This window comes from Macaca mulatta, chromosome 1 (assembly GCF_049350105.2).
Source record: "Macaca mulatta isolate MMU2019108-1 chromosome 1, T2T-MMU8v2.0, whole genome shotgun sequence".
Classification (NCBI taxonomy): Eukaryota; Metazoa; Chordata; class Mammalia; order Primates; family Cercopithecidae; genus Macaca; species Macaca mulatta.
Genome location: NC_133406.1, coordinates 113,072,062 through 113,090,021, shown reverse-complemented (window position 1 = coordinate 113,090,021; position 17,960 = coordinate 113,072,062). Strand labels below are relative to the sequence as shown.

Genomic DNA, 17,960 nt, shown 5'->3' with positions numbered 1-17,960 from the left:
CACTGCCAGGCCTGGGTTTGAGGAAGAGGAATAATTTGACCAGTCAAAGCCCCCATCTGATGCTGCAGCAGGGCCCTGGACAGACAGGAGGGCACATGAAGTGATCTCCCCTACATGTAGGGGAAGCTTTCCTACGTCCATGCTAGGTACAAATTCCGAGGCTGTCGGGCCCTTCCACAAAGCACAGTGGTGCTAAGAAGATGCAAAAAGCCTAATAGATAAAAAGACCCATGGCTCTGTAACTCCCTAGATCCCCAGCCATGCCCCAAATAATAACCAACCACACCAAGGGTTTGATATTTTTTTATTAACATATAATAATATATTTAATAAAAAATAGTATCCACTCTGGCTCTCTCCTCCATTGCAAGGGGAAGAGTGGTGAGGAGGGGCTGGCACTGCCCACCCCTAGGCATCCGGACAAGCCCTGCCTCCAGGGCTCCTCTCTATCCCCTGCTTTCCAACAGGCTCTGACCTCCAGACAGACGGTTCAAAGTTACAAGTGCTTTAGGCCCTCCCTTGAGTTCCCCCAGGCCCACCCCTTGTGCAGAATTCAGGGGCCACCTGGACAAACCCCTTGCTTTTTCTCATTCTTGGCATCCTTCATTCATGCTAGAAAGAGGATCTGGGGACAGAGAGCAGAGTCTCTACCTGCCAGGGGGAAGGGAGGAAAGGAACGGTGGTGGGGGATGGGGCCAAGAAGAGGGATGGTGATGAGGTCCCCTCATTGGAGCCGGTCACTGCGGAATGAATCCTCCACAGCAGGATCGGGCAGCAGGGCACAGGGGTCACTCAGCATGTTTAGCCCTTCCAGGCCCAGTGGCTCCATGCGTAGCTCATCTTCTAGCCCAAGCCCTAGCTCCAACCCAGCTGCTGACACCTCAAAGCCAGGCACTCCAGCCAGGGCTGCTGCAATCTCCTTAGAGAAACCTGGAGAGGAGTCCCCTGTGGGTAGAATAGACAGGTGAGGACCCCATGTCCTATAAACTTTTCCAAGACCCCTCAATCTCCTACTCATTAGTGAATGTGTCATTCCCTCCTTCCATTTTCCATCACCAGCCACCCCCACTCACCTGTGAGGATGATGTTAGGCCCTGAGCCATGGCGGGAACAGTGGGTCAAGTTCTGGTGGTTGAGGGTGTGGGGATCCTGAGGGCCACCCATTGGCCCCTCACCCCCTAAAAATCCAGGCCCTTCAGAAAAGCCAGGGGGATCCAGCACCAGGCTGGTTGATGGGCTCTCCATGCTGAACTGCTCCAGCTATGGACACACAGACAAATCTTGAGGAAGTAGGATTTAGAACTGGTATCCTGCCTAGCCCTGCTAACATAACCCCTTTGCCCAGAAATCTTCATCCACCCCAGGAACAGAGGCAATGACAGAGGGAGGTGGCAGCAAGCAGAGCGACAGAAGCGAGCACGGGGCCCGAAGTAAGTATGGGCACCGTACCTGCTGGGCCAGAGCATGTGCATGCCAGGAAGAGAACGGGTCAAGGCAGAAGTCATCAAAGAGCAAGCTGAGCAGAAATAGAGGGGCAGGAGTAGGGTCAAACGCAGGAAGAGAGGAGCCCCAAGCTGGCAGTACTATGTTACCTCCAGGGAGACGAGATCTCCCCACCACCCACCCCACCTAGATCTCCCCATTCACAGTGCACCAGCCATGCCATTCAGGCCCCATTGACCCACCCTCACCCCCTCCCCTGCTTTTGAGCAAGGAGCCTGAGTACTCACATTCCCCAGGTTGAAGTCACTCATTGGCCGGTGGTAAGACTGTTGCCCATGCCCACTGGGCCCAGGTGGGTACAGTGTCCCGTAATGAGACTGCCTGCCTGGGGGCTGCCCACCTGAGGACTGCACTGAACAAGACTGAGAGGGCAGTCCTGGCTGCTGTAGAGACTTTGGGGTGTGTGGCTGGGTAGGCAGAACCAGACTTGGGGAGCTGTATGGGTATGGGGGCAACCGCTGGTCAGTCGACAGTTTACTGGTATCCAGGGGGACGCCCTGAAAAGAAGTAAAAAGAGGGAAGCTTACCGCTCAGTGTATACCCCAAGAATTCTTAGTCAGGGCTTCCCACCTTCTTTAGCTACAACCACTCCCAAAACAAATGTGACAACATTCTACATTCTCACGGGCATCCCTGGGGTTGAGTGCAGTTACTCAAAAATGGGTATTAGTTGGCAGGGTGTGGTGGCTCATGTCTGTAATCCCAGCACTTTGGGAGGTCCAAGGCGGGTGGATCACCTGAGGTCAGGAGTTCGAGACCAGCCTGGCCAACATGGTGAAACCCCGTCTCTACTAAAAATACAAAAATTAGCTGGGTATGGTAGCGGGCGTCTGTAGTCCCAGCTATTCAGAAGGCTGAGACAGGAGAACTGCTTGAACCCAGGAAGTGGGAGGTTGCAGTGAGCCGAGATCACACCACTGCACTCCAGCCTGGGCAACAGAGCGAGACTGTCTCAAAAAAAAAAAAAAAAAAAAAAGTGCATATCAGAATGAAAGTGATATAGTGAGGCTAACACAGGGTTAATTTTAAATCTATTCCATAAGTAAACTATTCTCCTTTTTTGAGACAGGGCCTCACTCTGTTGCCCAGGCTGGAGTACAGTGGTGCAATCATAGTTGGAACTGAAGCCTCAACCTTCCTGGCTCAAGTGATCCTCCCATCTCAGCCTCCCCAGTAGCCAGGACTACAAGCGTGCACGACTGCACCTGGCTGATTTTTTATTTGTTGTAGAGATTGAGTCTCACCATATTGCCCAGGCTAGTTTTGAACTCCTGGGCTCAAATAATCCTCCCACCTTGGCCTCCCAAAGTGCTGGGATTACAGGCATGAGCCACTGTGCCCAGCCTTAGAAGTAAACCATTCTTAAACCTTGGTACTTGAACTATTTATTGTTAGTAAATAAGGAACTAAGGTTGAGAACTGCTGTTCTATAGCCGTGAAGAGGCCCGAGGGAGTGGGAGAAGAAGGAAGGAAAAGGAGAAAGAAAGGAAGGGAAGTCAAGCTCATTCCACACTCTGGGAACAGAGCCCTTGCTAATCTGGCCTCAGTCTTTCCTACAAAAGTGGGGACCTGAGTAAAGATGGAACATAGATCACACATTCCAGGGACAGCAATGAAGGAGGAAAAGGATAGGAAGGGAGACAAGGGCTAAGAATTTCATCTCTGTGGAAAAAGCCCTAAACTAAGAGTTTCGAGTTCTAGTCTCAACTCTCCCTAACTTGCTGGGTAAACCTGGAAAAGACACTTTCCCTCTAGGTCCTACTTTCCTCATCTATTAAGTGAAGGGATTGGGCTCCACAGTAGGAGATTCTCTGATTCTACAAATTCTATGAAATTAGGAGGGGATACAGGGGAGGAGATGGGACAGGCTAGAGGCATCAGATAACAGACAGACACGAAATGGATAGGAACAAAGGAGGCAAATAAAAGGAAAGGGTAAGCTACTATTTGTCAAGCATATACCTGGGCTATATGTGGTACTAAGTATTTTATGTATGTTATTTCATTTGATCCTCATGAACCATCCTTGTTTTAGAAATGAAACTACTGAGGCTTATAGAAATTAAATAACTTGTCCAAGGTGACTGCTAGTAAGAGGTAGAGCCAGGATTTGAAACTAAAAAAGCTTAACCACAGCTTTTGTGTTTGCACTGTGAAGCAAAAGGAGACAAGATGGATAAACGATGGGGCAGGTGGAGGACAGAGGAATGGAAGGGGATGAGTATAGAGTAGGTATTTGAGGAAAGGAGGGTGGGAGGGAAACAACATGGCAGAAGAAAAGGGAAGGGAGACAGACGTGCAGGGAAGGCAGCCACGCATACCTGAGTGATGGAAGACAAGGTGGGTGACATTGTTGGCGAAAACTGTTTGGGCAGCTGCTGTTGGGACCTTCTGGCGTCGGCTGGGCCCGCGAGCAAACTCAGGGGGCTGAGGGGCACACGGCGGTGGTGGGGGGAGGCCCCAGGGGTAGAAGCAGGGTAAGGGGGGGCGCCCAAAACAGGAGATGAAGTGGAGGAGGAAGAGGAGGAGGAGAGAGCCGGAGCACTGAGTGAGGGGTGGCCCAGGGAGGTGGTGGGTAGTGCATGGCGGGCCAAGGAAGAGGCAGGCAGAGAGGGGTGGCTGTGGGAGCCCTGGAGCTGGGGCTGAGGACTGCTCAGGGAAGCCTGGAGGTTGGGATTGCTTAGGGAGGACTGCAGGGATGGGTGGCTGAGAGGTGAATGAAGTCCTGCAGGCACAGACAAAAAACCAGAGATGCCAACATTACTGATGGGAACTGGGCCCCTTTCCACCCAGAACGGGTAGCAGTGACCAGACTATGAAAGCAGCAACACAACGTCCTCCCTACTCTATCCCTGACAGCACTGCCCATCTGGGGGCTGCCCTTCCTCTTCTTTCTAGGAAACACCACACCAACCAGTTATCACTGGCTGAGAACTGCCGTGAGGGAATCCCGGGGTGCAGAGGTGACAGGCTGGTGTGGGCGGTCACAGCAGGATCTCAGGTGCTCAAACCGCCCTCCCCTTCATCCCTCCAGTCAGGCAGCACCCAGTGGGCACATGGCCAGGACAGCCACTCACCTGGTGCATCATAGCCTGGGCCCAGGCCCATGCCCCCGCTGATGCCCAGGTGAGTCATGGTGTGGGTCAAATTGGAGGTACTGTTGCCCCCACTCAGGCTAGGGTAGGCTGTCTCTTCAGGGTCCAGGGGGGTGGGCAGTGGTGGGGGAAAGTGCAGGTTGGTGAGGTCAGGTAGGGAGCCCCCCGTGTTCATGGCAGGTGGGAGGACAGGCACATTGGCAGGCTGGTCAGGAGATGGAAAGATGCTAGGGGAAGGAGAGAAAAAGAAAGATGTAAATAGGAGTGGGGTGCGGTGGTCAGGGAAGAGCAGAGATCAGTCTTCTACATCTCCCTGTACTTCCTTCCCCCAACTCTCAGCCAACCTCAGGGAATACTTACTTAATTCCAGGGACTTCACAGGACCGAGGTCGGGAAGAGGATGAGGATAGCTGAGGAAAGAAGGAAGAATATGGAAAATGAGGACAGTGCTCAGTGCAGAACCCTGGAAGGCCTGCCCCATGGCAAGGGGATAGCAGAGAGACTAGTGGGTGACACCCGGTGGCCTCCACCTACCTTCTTAGCATCCCATGGCTTCAGCAAATGCTTGTCATCTAGCAAGTTCTCCTCAATAGCAGGTACTTGAAAGAGAAAGACTGGTGATGGGAGAGTTGGAGAAAGAGCCCATAAGGCAGGACAGGAAGCAGAAGCAGGCGGGAAGGAGTCCTGCTCCCTGAACCTGCACACAATCCCAACACCAGCCCAGAAATTGTTTGGCATCCAGTACCCACAGCAGTGAGGAACACATACCTTTGGGGTCCATTTCACCATCCAGAATACCTGCAAGGGATACAGTGGCGTTGGCTGCAGTGCCCACTTGCCTACCTGCTTTAAATAGCTCCGTGGAGGCCAGGCGTGGTGGCTCACACCTGTAATCTCAGCACTTTGGGAGGCCGAGGCGGGTGGATCACGAGGTCACGAGTTCAAGACCAGCCTGGCCAAGATGGTGAAACCCCATCTCTACTAAAAACACAAAAAATTAGCTGGGCGCGGTGGCAGACGCCTGTAACCCCAGCTACTCGGGAGGCTGAGGCAGGAGAATCACTTGAACTCGGAGGGCAGAGGTTGCAGTGAGCCGAGATCGTGCCATTGCACTCCAGCCTGGGCGACAGAGTGAGACTCCGTCTCAAAAAATAATAATGAATGGATGAATGAATGAATAAATAAATAAATAAATAAATAAATAAATAGCTCCGTGGTTACTCCCAACCCTGGGACAGGGCCACTTACCCCCACGTCGGCTGGGCAGGATGCTGGGAGGTGTGGGGCCTGGGTAGGTATCCTGGGGACTGGGGTTCATCACACTTGTATGAAGGGCAGAGTCAGAGCTTGTCCTATGGGGGGAGCAGGAATGAGCTGACACCAGTGACAGTCTTCCTGGTCCCTAAGCCCTGCCCAGCAAGGGAAAACACTAGCTGGGCTGGAAATGGGGGGTGGTGAGGGAACAGGGCCCCAGAAACTACAGATAAGAGGAGATGTGGCCTAAAGAAGGCAAAGGCCATCACCTGTTAAGTGCAGATGGTAGTCGAAACAACTGCCCCTTCTCTGCAGGGAAATTGCCCCAGGGCATCGTCCTGGGGTAGAAAAACAAAGTCATGAGGAGGAAGGCTGGCAGTGGACAAGAAGGTGGGTATAGGGGTTGGAAAATGTGGGGCAGCCAAGATGGAAGTGAAGATGGCTAGGCACCCAGATCATCCCCTTTTCTTTCTGTTTCTTCTCCTGTTTATGATTGACCCCTCCCCCAGTCAATCTAAGAAAGCTGGAAACCTCTCTGCCAGGACCAGCTGAATGGGAATCTTGGAGCCCAGCAGCTCTTCTGGGTATGAGCACTGAAGGTGAGATGGACAAGGGGAGAGTTTCAGAAATCTAAAAGTGCCAGAGCACTACATCTTGCACCCACCTTTGACAGAAGGTCACCATTTTCACCTGCCCCTCTGCCATTCTCCCCTCCCCCTTACACACACACCCCAAGCTGGCTACAGTTCCCATTGGTTCTGCTCTAGCTGGACTGGGAGGCTTGACCACTCGTGTCAACATGGCCAAGGCTGGACTCTGACCCACCTACTCCAACTGCCTCCACCTCTCTCAGCCCTGGCGTTATAGGAAGAGGTACTGTTGAAACCTTAGCTCAGTAATCCCAGCCCCAACCCAGAAGGGGCAGCTCCCTCCAGAAACATGGCAGAGAGTAGGCAGGAGCTTCCGCCTGCCCTGGACACTTACCTTCGCCAGCTAGACTCTGGGGGAGGAGATAAGTAGGCAGGACTGTAGGGAGAGCTGTCAATGTGAACAGCACCAGTTAAGGAAAAAAGTAGAGAGGACAGATGAGATAGAGGCCAGATGAGGAAAGAACAGTGGAGGCAGCAGATAAGTTGTTTTGAGAAACACATACCTTTCTCCTCTTCTATAAGGGACAACGATAGGATCAAAGAATGGAAGAGAAGAAGGGAATCAGGTCTAACGGGGCTGAAAAAAATCCAGGAGAATGTCCAGGCAGGACTTCGAGGATACAGGTACACATGTCTCTGAGACTGAAAACTCAGAAATGTGAGGAGAAGGGACGCAATCTCCTTTAGCAAGAGACAAGGAAGGCTGCCTCTGGCAGCAAGCTGATGTGAAGACAGCCAGAGCCAGCCAGAGACAGGGGGCACAGCCTCAGGAGCAAAAACTCCTTATCACAGGACCAGGTGCTGATGCAGGAGCTATGGTTGTTTTCAGGGAAGCTGGGTAAAGAAGAGCTCCAGGAGAAGGATGGGACTGCACAACACTTCAAGTGCTTCCTATAAGTCCCTGAGGAACCCCATCCCACTATCTTTCAGACACTCCCAAGTCCCCTGTGAAGGATATGTGGCGGGGGTATCGGCGAAGTGGGGACACCATTCTTCGAGGATCTCGCTGCACCCGTTCCACCAGCCCATGGTGCCGTGTGCTTCGAGATGAATCCAAAGGTGAGTGGAGGGGGCTCTGCCAAAAAGGACAGAAGTCAGCAGAGGAAGCAGCCTAAAGAACCTCCACTCCTCCCTGGCTGGTGTCTACTCACCTGGAACTCGGCCAGGCCAGAGCCAATCTGGTTAACATTGGGCAGAGACCCACCATAATGAGAGCTCCTTGTGTACGCCAGTCGCAGTTTTTGGGCCTGTAACTGAGACATGGGGAACAAGTGGGAATGTCAGGAAGGTCCTGAGCACTATTTCCTTCAGTCATCCTTGCCATCTCTGTCACCAGGATATGCTGCTGCTGTCACTGCTTTTAAAATATCTAGGCCAGGCACAGTAACTCACACCTGTAATCCCAGCACTTTGGGAGGCCGAGGTGGGTGTATCACGAGGTCAGGAGATCGAGACCATCCTGGCCAACACGGTGAAACCCCGTCTATACTAAAAATACAAAAAATTAGCTGGGCGTGGTGGCGGGCACCTGTAGTCCCAGCTACTTGGGAGGCTGAGGTAGGAGAATGGCGTGAACCCGGGAGGCAGAGCTTTCAGTGAGCCAAGATCGCGCCAGTGTACTCCAGTATGGGTGACAGAGCGAGACTCCGTCTCAAAAAAAAAAAATCTAGGCCAGGCACAGTAGCTCACACCTGTAATCCCAGCACTTTGGGAGGCAGAGGTAGGAGGATCGCTTGACCCCAGGTATTGGAAAGCAGACTGGGCAACACGGTAAGACTCCGTTGCTACAGGAGGATCGCTTGAGCCTGGGAGGTAGAGGCTGCAGTGAGACGTGTTTATGTCACTCTGCTCCAGCTGCCTGGGTGACAGAGTGAGATCCTGTCTCCAAAAAAAAAGTAAATAAAAATAAAGAAATAATCTTCCAGAAGAAAGGCCAGTGTTGGGGTTTGAAAGGTCCACTGAGATTTGGTGCAAATAACCCACCAGAGCCCATCTGCAGACTGCCCTCATCAATGATATCACTACTGTTTGACATCATCCTGCCAGGCGGAGACAGATATTCTGCTCAAGACCTGTCTCATTTGGCATCACTCTAAGCAGAGTCCCTGAGGGGCTGCCAGGAGCCCCCGGGCTACTCACAAGGGAGAGTGCCTATTAGGAACCTCTGCTTTCTTTCTAGATGCATCCAGGACTAATTGGGTCATTAAGAGGAAGGCTACAGATGGATGTCACAGAGCCATTACTGCCAGCCTTTTTCCTTCCCACTCTGGAGAGCACAGGCTTCTGGGCTCTGCCACTTGCCCAGCCTCAGGAAGGCTACACAAAGCCTGCACCTCCCAAACTAGAACATCCAAGGAATGACAACTCTCCTAGCTGGAAAAACAGCACCAAAACCAAGGGACATTCTTCCACTGAATCCTAAGGCTCCTGAATTGGCAGGGAAGCCTGGAGGAAGAGGGTGGAGAGAGCAGTAGCCCACTCCAGCATGGGCCAGAGCCATCTTCCTGGTCTCATCCTCACTTTGGGGAGATATGTCTGGCATAGACGTCAGACAGCCTGACATGGATTTAGCCTGTGTACAGATATCCTATCTCTGTGAGAGGTGAGCATCTATTTCCAAGGCTCAGCCCCTGCCACCAGCCAAATAAACAGGCCCAGGGCAAGGCCATGGGGAGGAGGGTAGCTGAGGAGGGGCAAGTTCTAAGAGCTTCCAGGGTCACACTCTTGTACAGAAGCCAACATCAGAACTGACGTTCTGTTCCAGGAGGTCAGCCTAGTGAGTTCAGTGGGCACTGTGCTGACCTCTGGACCACTTCAAGACCACTATCAACATATATGGCAACCCCAGTCTCTCAGTGGTATAGCCTCCCATGACCATCTCTGTCTCAAATGAGCCCTCCCACCTGGCCAGATAACAGGCTGAGTCCCAGATCTCTTGTCCCTAGCTCTAGGCTTTTGGGTCCCCTGGCCATATAAGCCCACTAGACTTTTCTGTGTAGCTGAGAAATTAACCAATAGGAGCAAGGTGGGTAGAGGGGGCCTTTTAAGAGATCAAGGCACCATAAAGAGAAGCCCCAGCTTTTGAGTTTCACACAGCCTTTCTTTGCACATACAAGCCCTAAGATCCCACCGTGCCTCTGCTAGAATCACAGTCCTGAGGGCAGGGCCTCACGCTATCAAGATCAGACTCCCATCTTCCTGTCTCTGTCCCCAACATGATGAAAAAGCTCCTAAAGGGGAGCAATCTACAGTTAGATCATAATCCTCACAGTGGTTACAGTGGGTTATGCACACACATGCATGTAAGTGTGCACATGCATGCACAGACACCCTCCCAGATTTGCCTCCCCACCTAACTTCTGACTCCCACAAACTAGGGCACATACTCCCTAGAGACTCAAAGGGGAAAGGACGAGGAAAAAAAAAAAAAGACTAACAGAGTCAAGGGGGATACACACAAAAATACAACCAGAGTCACAGTCACAGATGCAACCACAGTCAGACCAGCAGAAAAAGGCTAGAGATGTTGTAGTAACGTTCCATCATCAACCCTTAAATTCCTTCTAGCTCTCTGCCATGAGGAATCACTGCAATACCCTTATTGCAGTTTTTTTAGAAGAATGTGTCCCTAAATTAAGACTGCATACCACCTAGGCAGACTCCCACCCCTTGGTCCCTCTGACATCCAGCCTTGGAAAGCAAGAAATCAAGGCCGGGGGGCTTCAGAGGCAGCCTGGCAGAGGCCTGAAAGTTCTCTCAAGAACTTTCTAGGAATGAATATTCCCTACACATAGAAACCCTCCAAGGCACCCTACACACGGACCCACAAAGCAGCCATCTCCCTAGAAAGCTCAGCAAACCATAGAGTTCCACACAACTTATGGTCGAACGGTTACCCAGTTTTAGGATTCAAAACTCTACCTCTCCTCCAAGGAGGCCAGGACAAAACACCAAGCAATGGACCTCACCTTCATTCACGTCAGGAAACCACAAGAAGTATTTGAAAAAGGAAGCAAAAGGACGGGACGCAGGAGGGGACTTCCTGCCCCACTATACACAGCACCGCTCGTTCAAACCACGCAAGGGGCCCTTTCCCGGGGGCACCAAAGCGCAGAGGGCAGAGGGACCAGTTTGGAGGAGATCACAAACTCAGAGGAGCCAGGTTACAGGCAAGCAGCCCTCCTCCCAGGCCATACTCCAATACCAGGCATGCTTCAGTAGCGTCCTCGAGGGGACTCCGTCAGGGATGCACAAGGACCACTCACCTCCTACCTCCGCCGGACCCATCTCCTCTCTCCGTCCACTCCCGCCTCACGTACTCGGGCCCCCAGTCTCCTCTACACCCCCAACCTCTCCAGTGTTTCGGTCTCCCCCGGCAAAATCCTTCTTCCTGTCCCTCGGCCCTCAACCTGCGCCTCCCAAACGGCGGCGCCCGCGTCCCCTGCCCCGTTCCGCCTCCTTCGCTGCGACGCCCGCCCCCGCCCCGCCTCTCCGGTCTCCGCTCTGTAACTGCTCAGCTCTGCTCGGCTCCCCGGCGCGGCCCCTCACCCGGGTGGAGCCGATGTCCATCATCACCTCCTCGAAGGCCGCCGTCTCCTCGGCCTGACGCTGCTTCTGCAGCGCGATCTTCTCACTAAATTTGCGCGGATTGGAAGCCGAGGCCGAGGCCGTGGCCGAGCCAGGCCCGTTCGCCCCCGACGTCGCCATCTTCCTTCCCCGTCCCTGCCTGCCACCCTTCCAGTACCAGCCGCGGCCTTCGCCGCGGCCCTGGCCCGGCTCCTCCAGCCGTAGCCACCGCCGCCTCAGCGAGCACAGCGAACCCGGCCCCAGCCTAGCCCTGACCTGTTGAGCGCGGGGGCCGCCGGGAATTGTAGTTTGTTTACGAGACTCCTTCACATCTCCAGTCACGCAGCACCGGGAGGAAACGGACTCCACTTCCCAGCAGCCCTGCTGACTCCGGAAACTGGGGACTTCGCTCCACCCTCTCGGCTACTCCCTGAGAGGGGCAAGCTGGGAAGAGTAGTTCTAAATTAGTCCTGAGACTACGAACGGAAAGGGGAGAGGAATTAGAGAGGAAAGGAAGAGCGAGGGGAGCGGAGAGGAGGGGGACCGGGAAAGAAGTACCAAGACACAAAGGAGGAAAAATTTGGTTATCTTCAAGGGGACTATCGGGGCCTGAGTGAAAACAGTGAGACCAAGAATCTTAAAACAGCTGTAAACATCTGGGACTCAGGCCCTCTCAGGCTGGCCACATGCCCACCCCTTTCCCAAAACAAATAAATCAGATACTGTACAGATGTCTAGAAACATCTTTTATTTGGGTAACAGGTCCCAAAACAGGTCAGTTAATAAAATAGATTCTAAAGAATATGGCCCTATGCACAGCCCTCCCTCCCCAAAAATAACGCTATGGGTAGGCATTGCCCTTCCCCCTTGGGCTCCTCGGGTGTATTTAAAAAAGTTTTGGCAGCTCAGTGTTTATCATCTGGGCATGGGACACCATGTCCATGTCCCCATATTCCTAGGGTACAGTAGCAGTAGGTGGCTGCAGCAACCTTCCTCCTACCCCAGCCCAGAAAATATTTCTGCCCCACCCCAGGATCCAGGACCAAAATAAAGAGCAAGCAGGACCCCTTCACTGAGGTGCTGGGTAGGGCTCAGTGCCACATAACTGTGCTTTGAGAAAGAGGAAGGGGATTTGTTTGGCACTTTAAAAATAGAGGAGTAAGTAGGACTGGAGAGGCCAGAGAAGATACCAAAATTGGCAGGGAGAGACCATTTGGCACTAGTCCCCTGGGAGACGGGAAGAGGGAGATAGATATGAGGGCAGGTGCTAAGAAAAGTAGGAGGGGTCCACTCCAAGTGGCAGGGTGCTGAAATGGGCTAGGACCAACAGGACACTGACTCTAGGTTTATGACCTCTACATAGCTGTCCCACAGCAGCTGGGTGCCCACCTCCAGCCTCCCATGTGAGCCTGTCCTTATGTATAGTGTCCAACTTCTGCTTCTAGCAGTCGTGTCTTCCCCAATCCTAATGTCCCCTGATCATGTCTCTAGCGACTTGACTATCTCTTGTTTCTTGGGACTGGGGCCAGCCTCTCGTCTGCCCACTTCCCTCTCATTAGTCAGATAGCCCCAAAGGCTCTATCTTTAGCTCCCAGAGAATTTTTTGGTCCTCAGTACTTCCCTTCCCCATTCCTTCCTATTCCCCACAACTGGGGGAGGGAAGGGAGAACAGGGGCACCTGATCATCAATCTCCCCTACCCCTCTCTTGAAGCACCCTAGATTTGGATGAAGAGCAGGCCAGTGAGTAGGGCAAAGCCTGCTAGGAGCAGGATGACCTTGAGGATCCTTTGTTCAGAACTGGCCAGCTCCTGGGGCAGGATTTCCAGAAAGGTGATATAGAGAAAGGTGCCAGCTGCCATGCCCTCTAGCACAGACTGGGCCAGTTGGTGCAGAGGTCCCGCCGACTCAGCCAGAGCTGCACCCAGCCCGATGCCTAGAGGTGTCATGCATGAGAAGAGGATCCCACAGCCAGCCACCACCTGTGCCCTAAGGTGGCTCTGCAGCAGCCGCAGGGACAGGCTGACAGCCAGGATGCCCTTGTGGAGCAGCAAAGCCAGGCACAGCTCCATCGCCCGAGCCCGGTCTCGCTGCAGCCCCACCGCCAGTCCCTCAAACACGGAGTGGAGGGCCAGGGAGAATACCAGTACACAGGCACGCAAGGCTGAGGGGCTTGCTGGGGCTCCACTCGCCTGTGGAATCCCTGGCCCATCATGCCAATGCTGCGGCCCACCATTCACTGTTCCCAGCAGAGCTCTTGTTTCCTCAAGAGGTGACGGCCCTGACTGCTCCTTGTAAGCCAGTGTGATCTGCTCCATCACCAGGACCAGGAAGAAGCCCATGGCCAGGATGAACTCTTGCAGCGGGAACTGGAGCTGTGGGCAGAAGCGGCAGCAAAACGTTAGGGGAAGGAAGAGTGAGATGCAAAATCTGGTGGAAGCCCAGTTACACAGACTTAGGGTCCCACACAGATACAGGGCTACTCTCGGTCACACAAAGATAAAGTGAATTGGTAACACTGATACAGAATGATACACACACACAGATTATGGTGTCACTCACAGTGTTACATGTAGACCAAAGTTTCTCAGCTTTGGAACTATTAACATTTTTGGGCCAGCTGCGGTGGCTCATGCCTATAATCTCAGCACTTTGGGAGACCAAAGCGGGCACATCACTTGAGCCCAGGAGTTTGAGACCAGCCTGGCCAACATGGTGAAACACCATCTCTACTAAAAATACAAAAATTAAGGCCGGGCGCGGTGGCTCAAGCCTGTAATCCCAGCACTTTGGGAGGCCGAGACGGGCGGATCACGAGGTCAGGAGATCGAGACCATCCTGGCTAACAAGGTGAAATCCCGTCTCTACTAAAAATACGAAAAAAAAAAAACTAGCCGGGCAAGGTGGCAGGCGCCTGTAGTCCCAGCTACTCGGGAGGCTGAGGCAGGAGAATGGCATAAACCCGGGAGGCGGAGCTTGCAGCGAGCTGAGATCCGGCCACTGCACTCCAGCCTGGGCGACAGACAGAGCGAGACTCCGTCTCAAAAAAAAAAAAAAAAAAATACAAAAATTAGCAGGGTGTGGTGGTGGATGCCTGTAATCCCAGCTACTCGGGAGGCTGAGCCAGGAGAATCACTTGAACCCCGGAGGCAGAGGTTGCAGTGAGTCAAGATTGTGCCACTGCACTCCAGCCTGGGCAACAGAGCAAGACTCTTTCTCAAAACAAACAAACAAACAAGCAAACAAACAAACAAAAACACATTTTGGGCCAGATAATTCTGTCATGGGAGCTGTCTTATGCACTGTAGATTAATAGCATTTCTGATCTCTACCTACCAAATGCCAACAGCAGGCACAATGTTCCCTCTATCCCCCTCCCCACTGTGACAACTAAAAATATCCCTAGACTGTTTCCTGAGGAGCAAAGCCACACTCCTAGTTGAGAGTCATGGATGTAGACATACATGAAATGGTCACACATTGGCCCACCTCCCCAAATACATAGAGCCACATATCACAGGACATTCAGGCTTATACGCAGTCACACAGAGACACAGGTCACTCAGTCACAGACACAAAGGATTACATCCAGTGCCACTTCCTCAGTTTTAGGGGAAAAAAGAGAGGAAAGAGCCCAGGATGACTTTCCTGCCCCACTATCCAACGGCCTCAGTTTTTCCTACAATAAACCAAGTCCTATGCCGTGGACTTGATCATTCCTCACAGCCCACTTCTTTAGGCCAAGGCCTAAAAAGGTCAGCAACACCAGGACCCAGGGAATCACCTCCTATCCTTCTCAGGCCTACAGAGACCTCTATCTCCAGCCCTTTAGGAAAGTGGTGAGAGAGTGAAGATGATTCTTGGAGCACTTGCTGGTAGCTAGAACTGAGAACCCACAGAGAAAGTCACACACCTGAGAAAAAATGACTTACTGTCTCAAAGGGCATGTAGGGGTCACACAGGGAATGGGGAAGGGGGAGGGAACACAGAAAGAATTATGCCCCATAACCAAAAATCACTATTCATATCACATGCCAAAAGCCTTCCACAAAGTCACAGAGTGGCACATGAATCGATCTCCACAAACCAACACTCTTAGAGGTGTGTGATTTCCCTCCCGCATGTCACATGTCCAGGTCAGCGCTCACCGTCACGTGCAAGGCTGCCAGGGCCTCATCTATGGCAGCCAAGTAGTCAGGCAGCAGGTCCAGGAGACAGGTGGCCAAAAAGACACCCCCCGCAAAACAGCTTACTAGGCTCAGCGCTTTCTGGCGGGAAGCTGGGTAGGGGTTAAGCACAGAGGAGAATGAGCAAACAAACCCCCTCCAGGGCCCACCACCCCAACCCAAACAATGGCTACCCTTGCCTTTCCCTCCTCCTTTGGTCACTCCCCACAGCCCCAGAGCCCTCCCTAAGCCAAGCATTCATAGGAGTGTGGAGAAAAGGAGAGGTTTACCTGAGGCTTCATGGTTAGCTCCTGGCCGGCGCAGCACACAGATGGGCACCAGGCTGCAGAGGAGGGTGAGCACCAGCAGCAGCACCAGGGCCCCCAACTTCACCTCCAGCCCCACAGGCACTGGAGGCTCTGAAGCTACCGCCTCTGGGCGCCACACCAGGAGCTCTGGCTCTCCCCAGGGCCCCATGGTGCTGCTGGTAGCTCCAGTGACTCTCAGACCTAGGAAGACAGACCACAGTGGGTGGGGAAAAATCATGCAAGGGAAGATGGGGCAAGGAATGGAGAAGCTTGGTCAGCAGAGTGCAGCTCCCTGGCCCCAGCCACTTTGTGACCTTCCCCAACCCAGGGTGACTCATCTACTCCTGTACCAGGAACATTCCTCTCTTCTCACACTTTCTTTCCCAAGTGACTTATTCAGGGAGACTGCAAGGGGGAAACCTAGGCCTGAGAAAGGCTGTATGGGTATCTCATCACCCTTTCACCTGGCGCCCCCAGCGAACTAGGAAACTAGGAGCCGCCTCCAAATAGGACCTGGAGCTGGAGTTCCCCTAAGGAATGTAGAGGCCAGGTCCCCAACTCCCGAACGGAGTGGGTGAAGCCAAAAAGGCTGGGGCTGTGCAGAGATGTCATGGGTATCTTCGTGGGTCGCCTGGACAGGGTAAGTTTGGGTGCTGGATCGCTCCATCGTTCCCCTTTTCCCAGCGTAGAGAGCAAGCGCTTCAGGCCCCAGGCTGGGACCTAGAGGCAGATGGCCAAGGAGAGGGGCCCTAAGAGTCTGCGGTCCCGGGACGGACTAAGGCGACACTGAGGGCGGTGCCTGAAAGTCCGGGCTCCAGGAGGCGGGGTGCGAGGCCGCCAGCGTCGCGGGAAGCAGATGAAGAATGCGTGAACTGGGACTCCTGCTCCCGGGCCCGGGGAGGCCTGGGCAGCCCGACCTGGACCCCGCTCCCAGAGAGCCCGCACTCACCTCCCGAGGGTCTCACTACATGGTCTCCGCGCGCTTCCGGCCTAGAGTCGGGAATTCCCGCCCCCTCGCATAGCTCTCCCCTCCCCCACAGAGGCCGCGTACCCACGCCCGACTGCCAATGGCAGCGCCGAGTGGGCGGGGACAGACCGGGAGTGACGTGAGTTAGTAGCAATCAGAGACCGGGAGCGGGCGGAGCAGGCGACGAGAGGAGAGTGAGCGAGAGCGAGGGCGGAGATTAGGAAAAGGACCTCGGGGCTGGTGCCCTGGGGCGCATCTGTGGAGGACTGACTGGCCGGAGCGGGCCGGTCAACAAAGGCTTTGATTATATGGATATTTTTAAAAGAGGGAGACCCCGCACTGTCAAGTCTTCCGGCCCACATCTGAAGACATGTTCCTGGCCTTGGGCCAAAGTCTCATCTGTCTCTCAGAAGGCTCTGACACCCCGTCAGTGCCTCTTGGCGCCCAAGGGAAGGCATTCCCTTCTTGTCACCAATTTCCTTGCCTGATTTCCCTCGCCAGCACCCACAACAAGGAAAAAGACAAAGCAGAATTGGAAAGCGGGGAAAGCAAAGAGAGAGGGTATGTTTTGAAAATCATCTCTTCTCGACTACTCCTGACACTCAGTGCAGCCTCCGCCTTCTCCAGGTGGGTGGGGACGTGGTGGGACCGGAATGCGTGGTGCTGAAGCCACGCCCAGGGAAGAGCCCCCAGCGCATTCCAGGCTACCTGCGCACCGCGCCTGCGGGCATCTGGCCAGCTCCCGCCACCCTCGCCGGTCTGCTTGCTGTTTGCTGTTCCTTGAATGCCCCAAGGTAGTTGTTTCAGCTCAGGACTTTCACCGTTTCCTCAACCTGGATTCTCGTGACTCGCAACCCTCTGCTATGAGAATCCTCTTCTAGCCTCAAGGGACGGTAAAGACAAAAGAAAATTTAAAAAGGGGGCCAAGCTGTTCTTTTATGCAAAGGTGAAAAAAGCTTCATTGCCTAAAGAAGGAGATGGGATCTTGCTTCCTACAGCAAAATTAATTTTAAAAAATGAAAGAAAGAAAGAAAGAAAGAAAAAAAAGAACAGTGTAATGCTTCTCACAAGGCTCCAGAAACGAAGGCCAGTAATTCCTTAAGTAAAAGAAGAATGTGAAGACTTCTTAAGGAGCTGGGCGCGGTGGTCCACGCCTGTAATCCCAGCATTTTGGAAGGCCGAGGAGGGTGGATCACCTGAGGTCAGAAGTTCAAGACCAGCCTGGTCAACATGGTGAAACCCCGTCTGACTAAATATACAAAAATTAGCCGGTCGTGGTGGCGGACGCCTGTAATCCCAGCTACTTGGGAGGCTGAGGCTGAAGCAGGAGAATCGCTTGAACCCGGGAGCCGGAGGTTGCAGTGAGCCAAGATCTCGCCACCGCACTCCAGCCTGGGCGACAGAGCGAGACTCCCCGTCTCAAAACAAACAAACAAACAAACAAAAAATTGGC

The 17,960-nt window shown here is 53.4% G+C and overlaps 2 protein-coding genes across 23 annotated transcripts; both read right to left on the bottom strand.

The window, feature by feature from the left end:
* Positions 1–287: 287 nt before the first annotated feature.
* CRTC2 (CREB regulated transcription coactivator 2) lies at positions 288–11,475 on the bottom strand. 19 transcript variants are annotated; one of them, XM_077994631.1, is made up of 14 exons: positions 11,345–11,475; positions 7,654–7,755; positions 7,464–7,577; positions 6,837–6,901; positions 6,122–6,190; positions 5,847–5,950; positions 5,367–5,396; positions 5,133–5,212; positions 4,959–5,008; positions 4,581–4,825; positions 3,825–4,228; positions 1,731–2,000; positions 1,074–1,260; positions 288–945 (listed from the first exon to the last, which is right to left on the bottom strand). In XM_077994631.1, the coding sequence occupies exons 3-14, from the start codon at positions 7,491–7,493 to the stop codon at positions 725–727; spliced, it is 1,755 nt and encodes a 584-aa protein (XP_077850757.1). In that variant the 5' UTR covers positions 7,494–7,577; positions 7,654–7,755; positions 11,345–11,475; the 3' UTR covers positions 288–724. The 19 variants fall into 19 exon arrangements, with proteins under 19 accessions (XP_077850757.1, XP_015008050.1, XP_077850648.1 ...); XM_015152564.3 differs by lacking the exon at positions 11,345–11,475 and adding an exon at positions 11,051–11,318 and having other exon boundaries at positions 6,837–6,898; positions 7,461–7,577; XM_077994522.1 differs by lacking the exon at positions 11,345–11,475 and adding an exon at positions 11,051–11,318.
* Positions 11,476–11,799: 324 nt separating this feature from the next.
* On the bottom strand, positions 11,800–16,532 carry SLC39A1 (solute carrier family 39 member 1). Of its 4 annotated transcripts, none has more exons than XM_001112391.4 (4): positions 16,054–16,532; positions 15,523–15,741; positions 15,215–15,345; positions 11,800–13,441 (listed from the first exon to the last, which is right to left on the bottom strand). In XM_001112391.4, the coding sequence occupies exons 1-4, from the start codon at positions 16,205–16,207 to the stop codon at positions 12,785–12,787; spliced, it is 1,161 nt and encodes a 386-aa protein (XP_001112391.2). In that variant the 5' UTR covers positions 16,208–16,532; the 3' UTR covers positions 11,800–12,784. The 4 variants fall into 4 exon arrangements, with proteins under 4 accessions (XP_001112391.2, XP_077802343.1, XP_001112490.1 ...); XM_077946217.1 differs by having other exon boundaries at positions 16,172–16,532; XM_001112490.5 differs by having other exon boundaries at positions 16,490–16,532.
* Positions 16,533–17,960: the final 1,428 nt, after the last annotated feature.

Coding starts and splice junctions, on each gene's coding strand:
- SLC39A1 (XM_001112391.4), bottom strand. CDS start 16,207: ATGGAGCGATCCAGCACCCAAACTTACCCTGTCCAGGCGACCCACGAA. Junction 15,742..16,053: donor TAGGGGAACTCCAGCTCCAG/GTCCTATTTGGA, acceptor CTGTCTTCCTAG/GTCTGAGAGTCACTGGAGCT. Junction 15,346..15,522: donor AGCTAACCATGAAGCCTCAG/GTAAACCTCTCC, acceptor ACCCCTACCCAG/CTTCCCGCCAGAAAGCGCTG.
- CRTC2 (XM_015152564.3), bottom strand. CDS start 11,209: ATGGCGACGTCGGGGGCGAACGGGCCTGGCTCGGCCACGGCCTCGGCC. Junction 4,229..4,580: donor CCCAGGCTATGATGCACCAG/GTGAGTGGCTGT, acceptor CTGTGCCTGCAG/GACTTCATTCACCTCTCAGC. Junction 2,001..3,824: donor CCTTGTCTTCCATCACTCAG/GTATGCGTGGCT, acceptor ACTTCTTTTCAG/GGCGTCCCCCTGGATACCAG.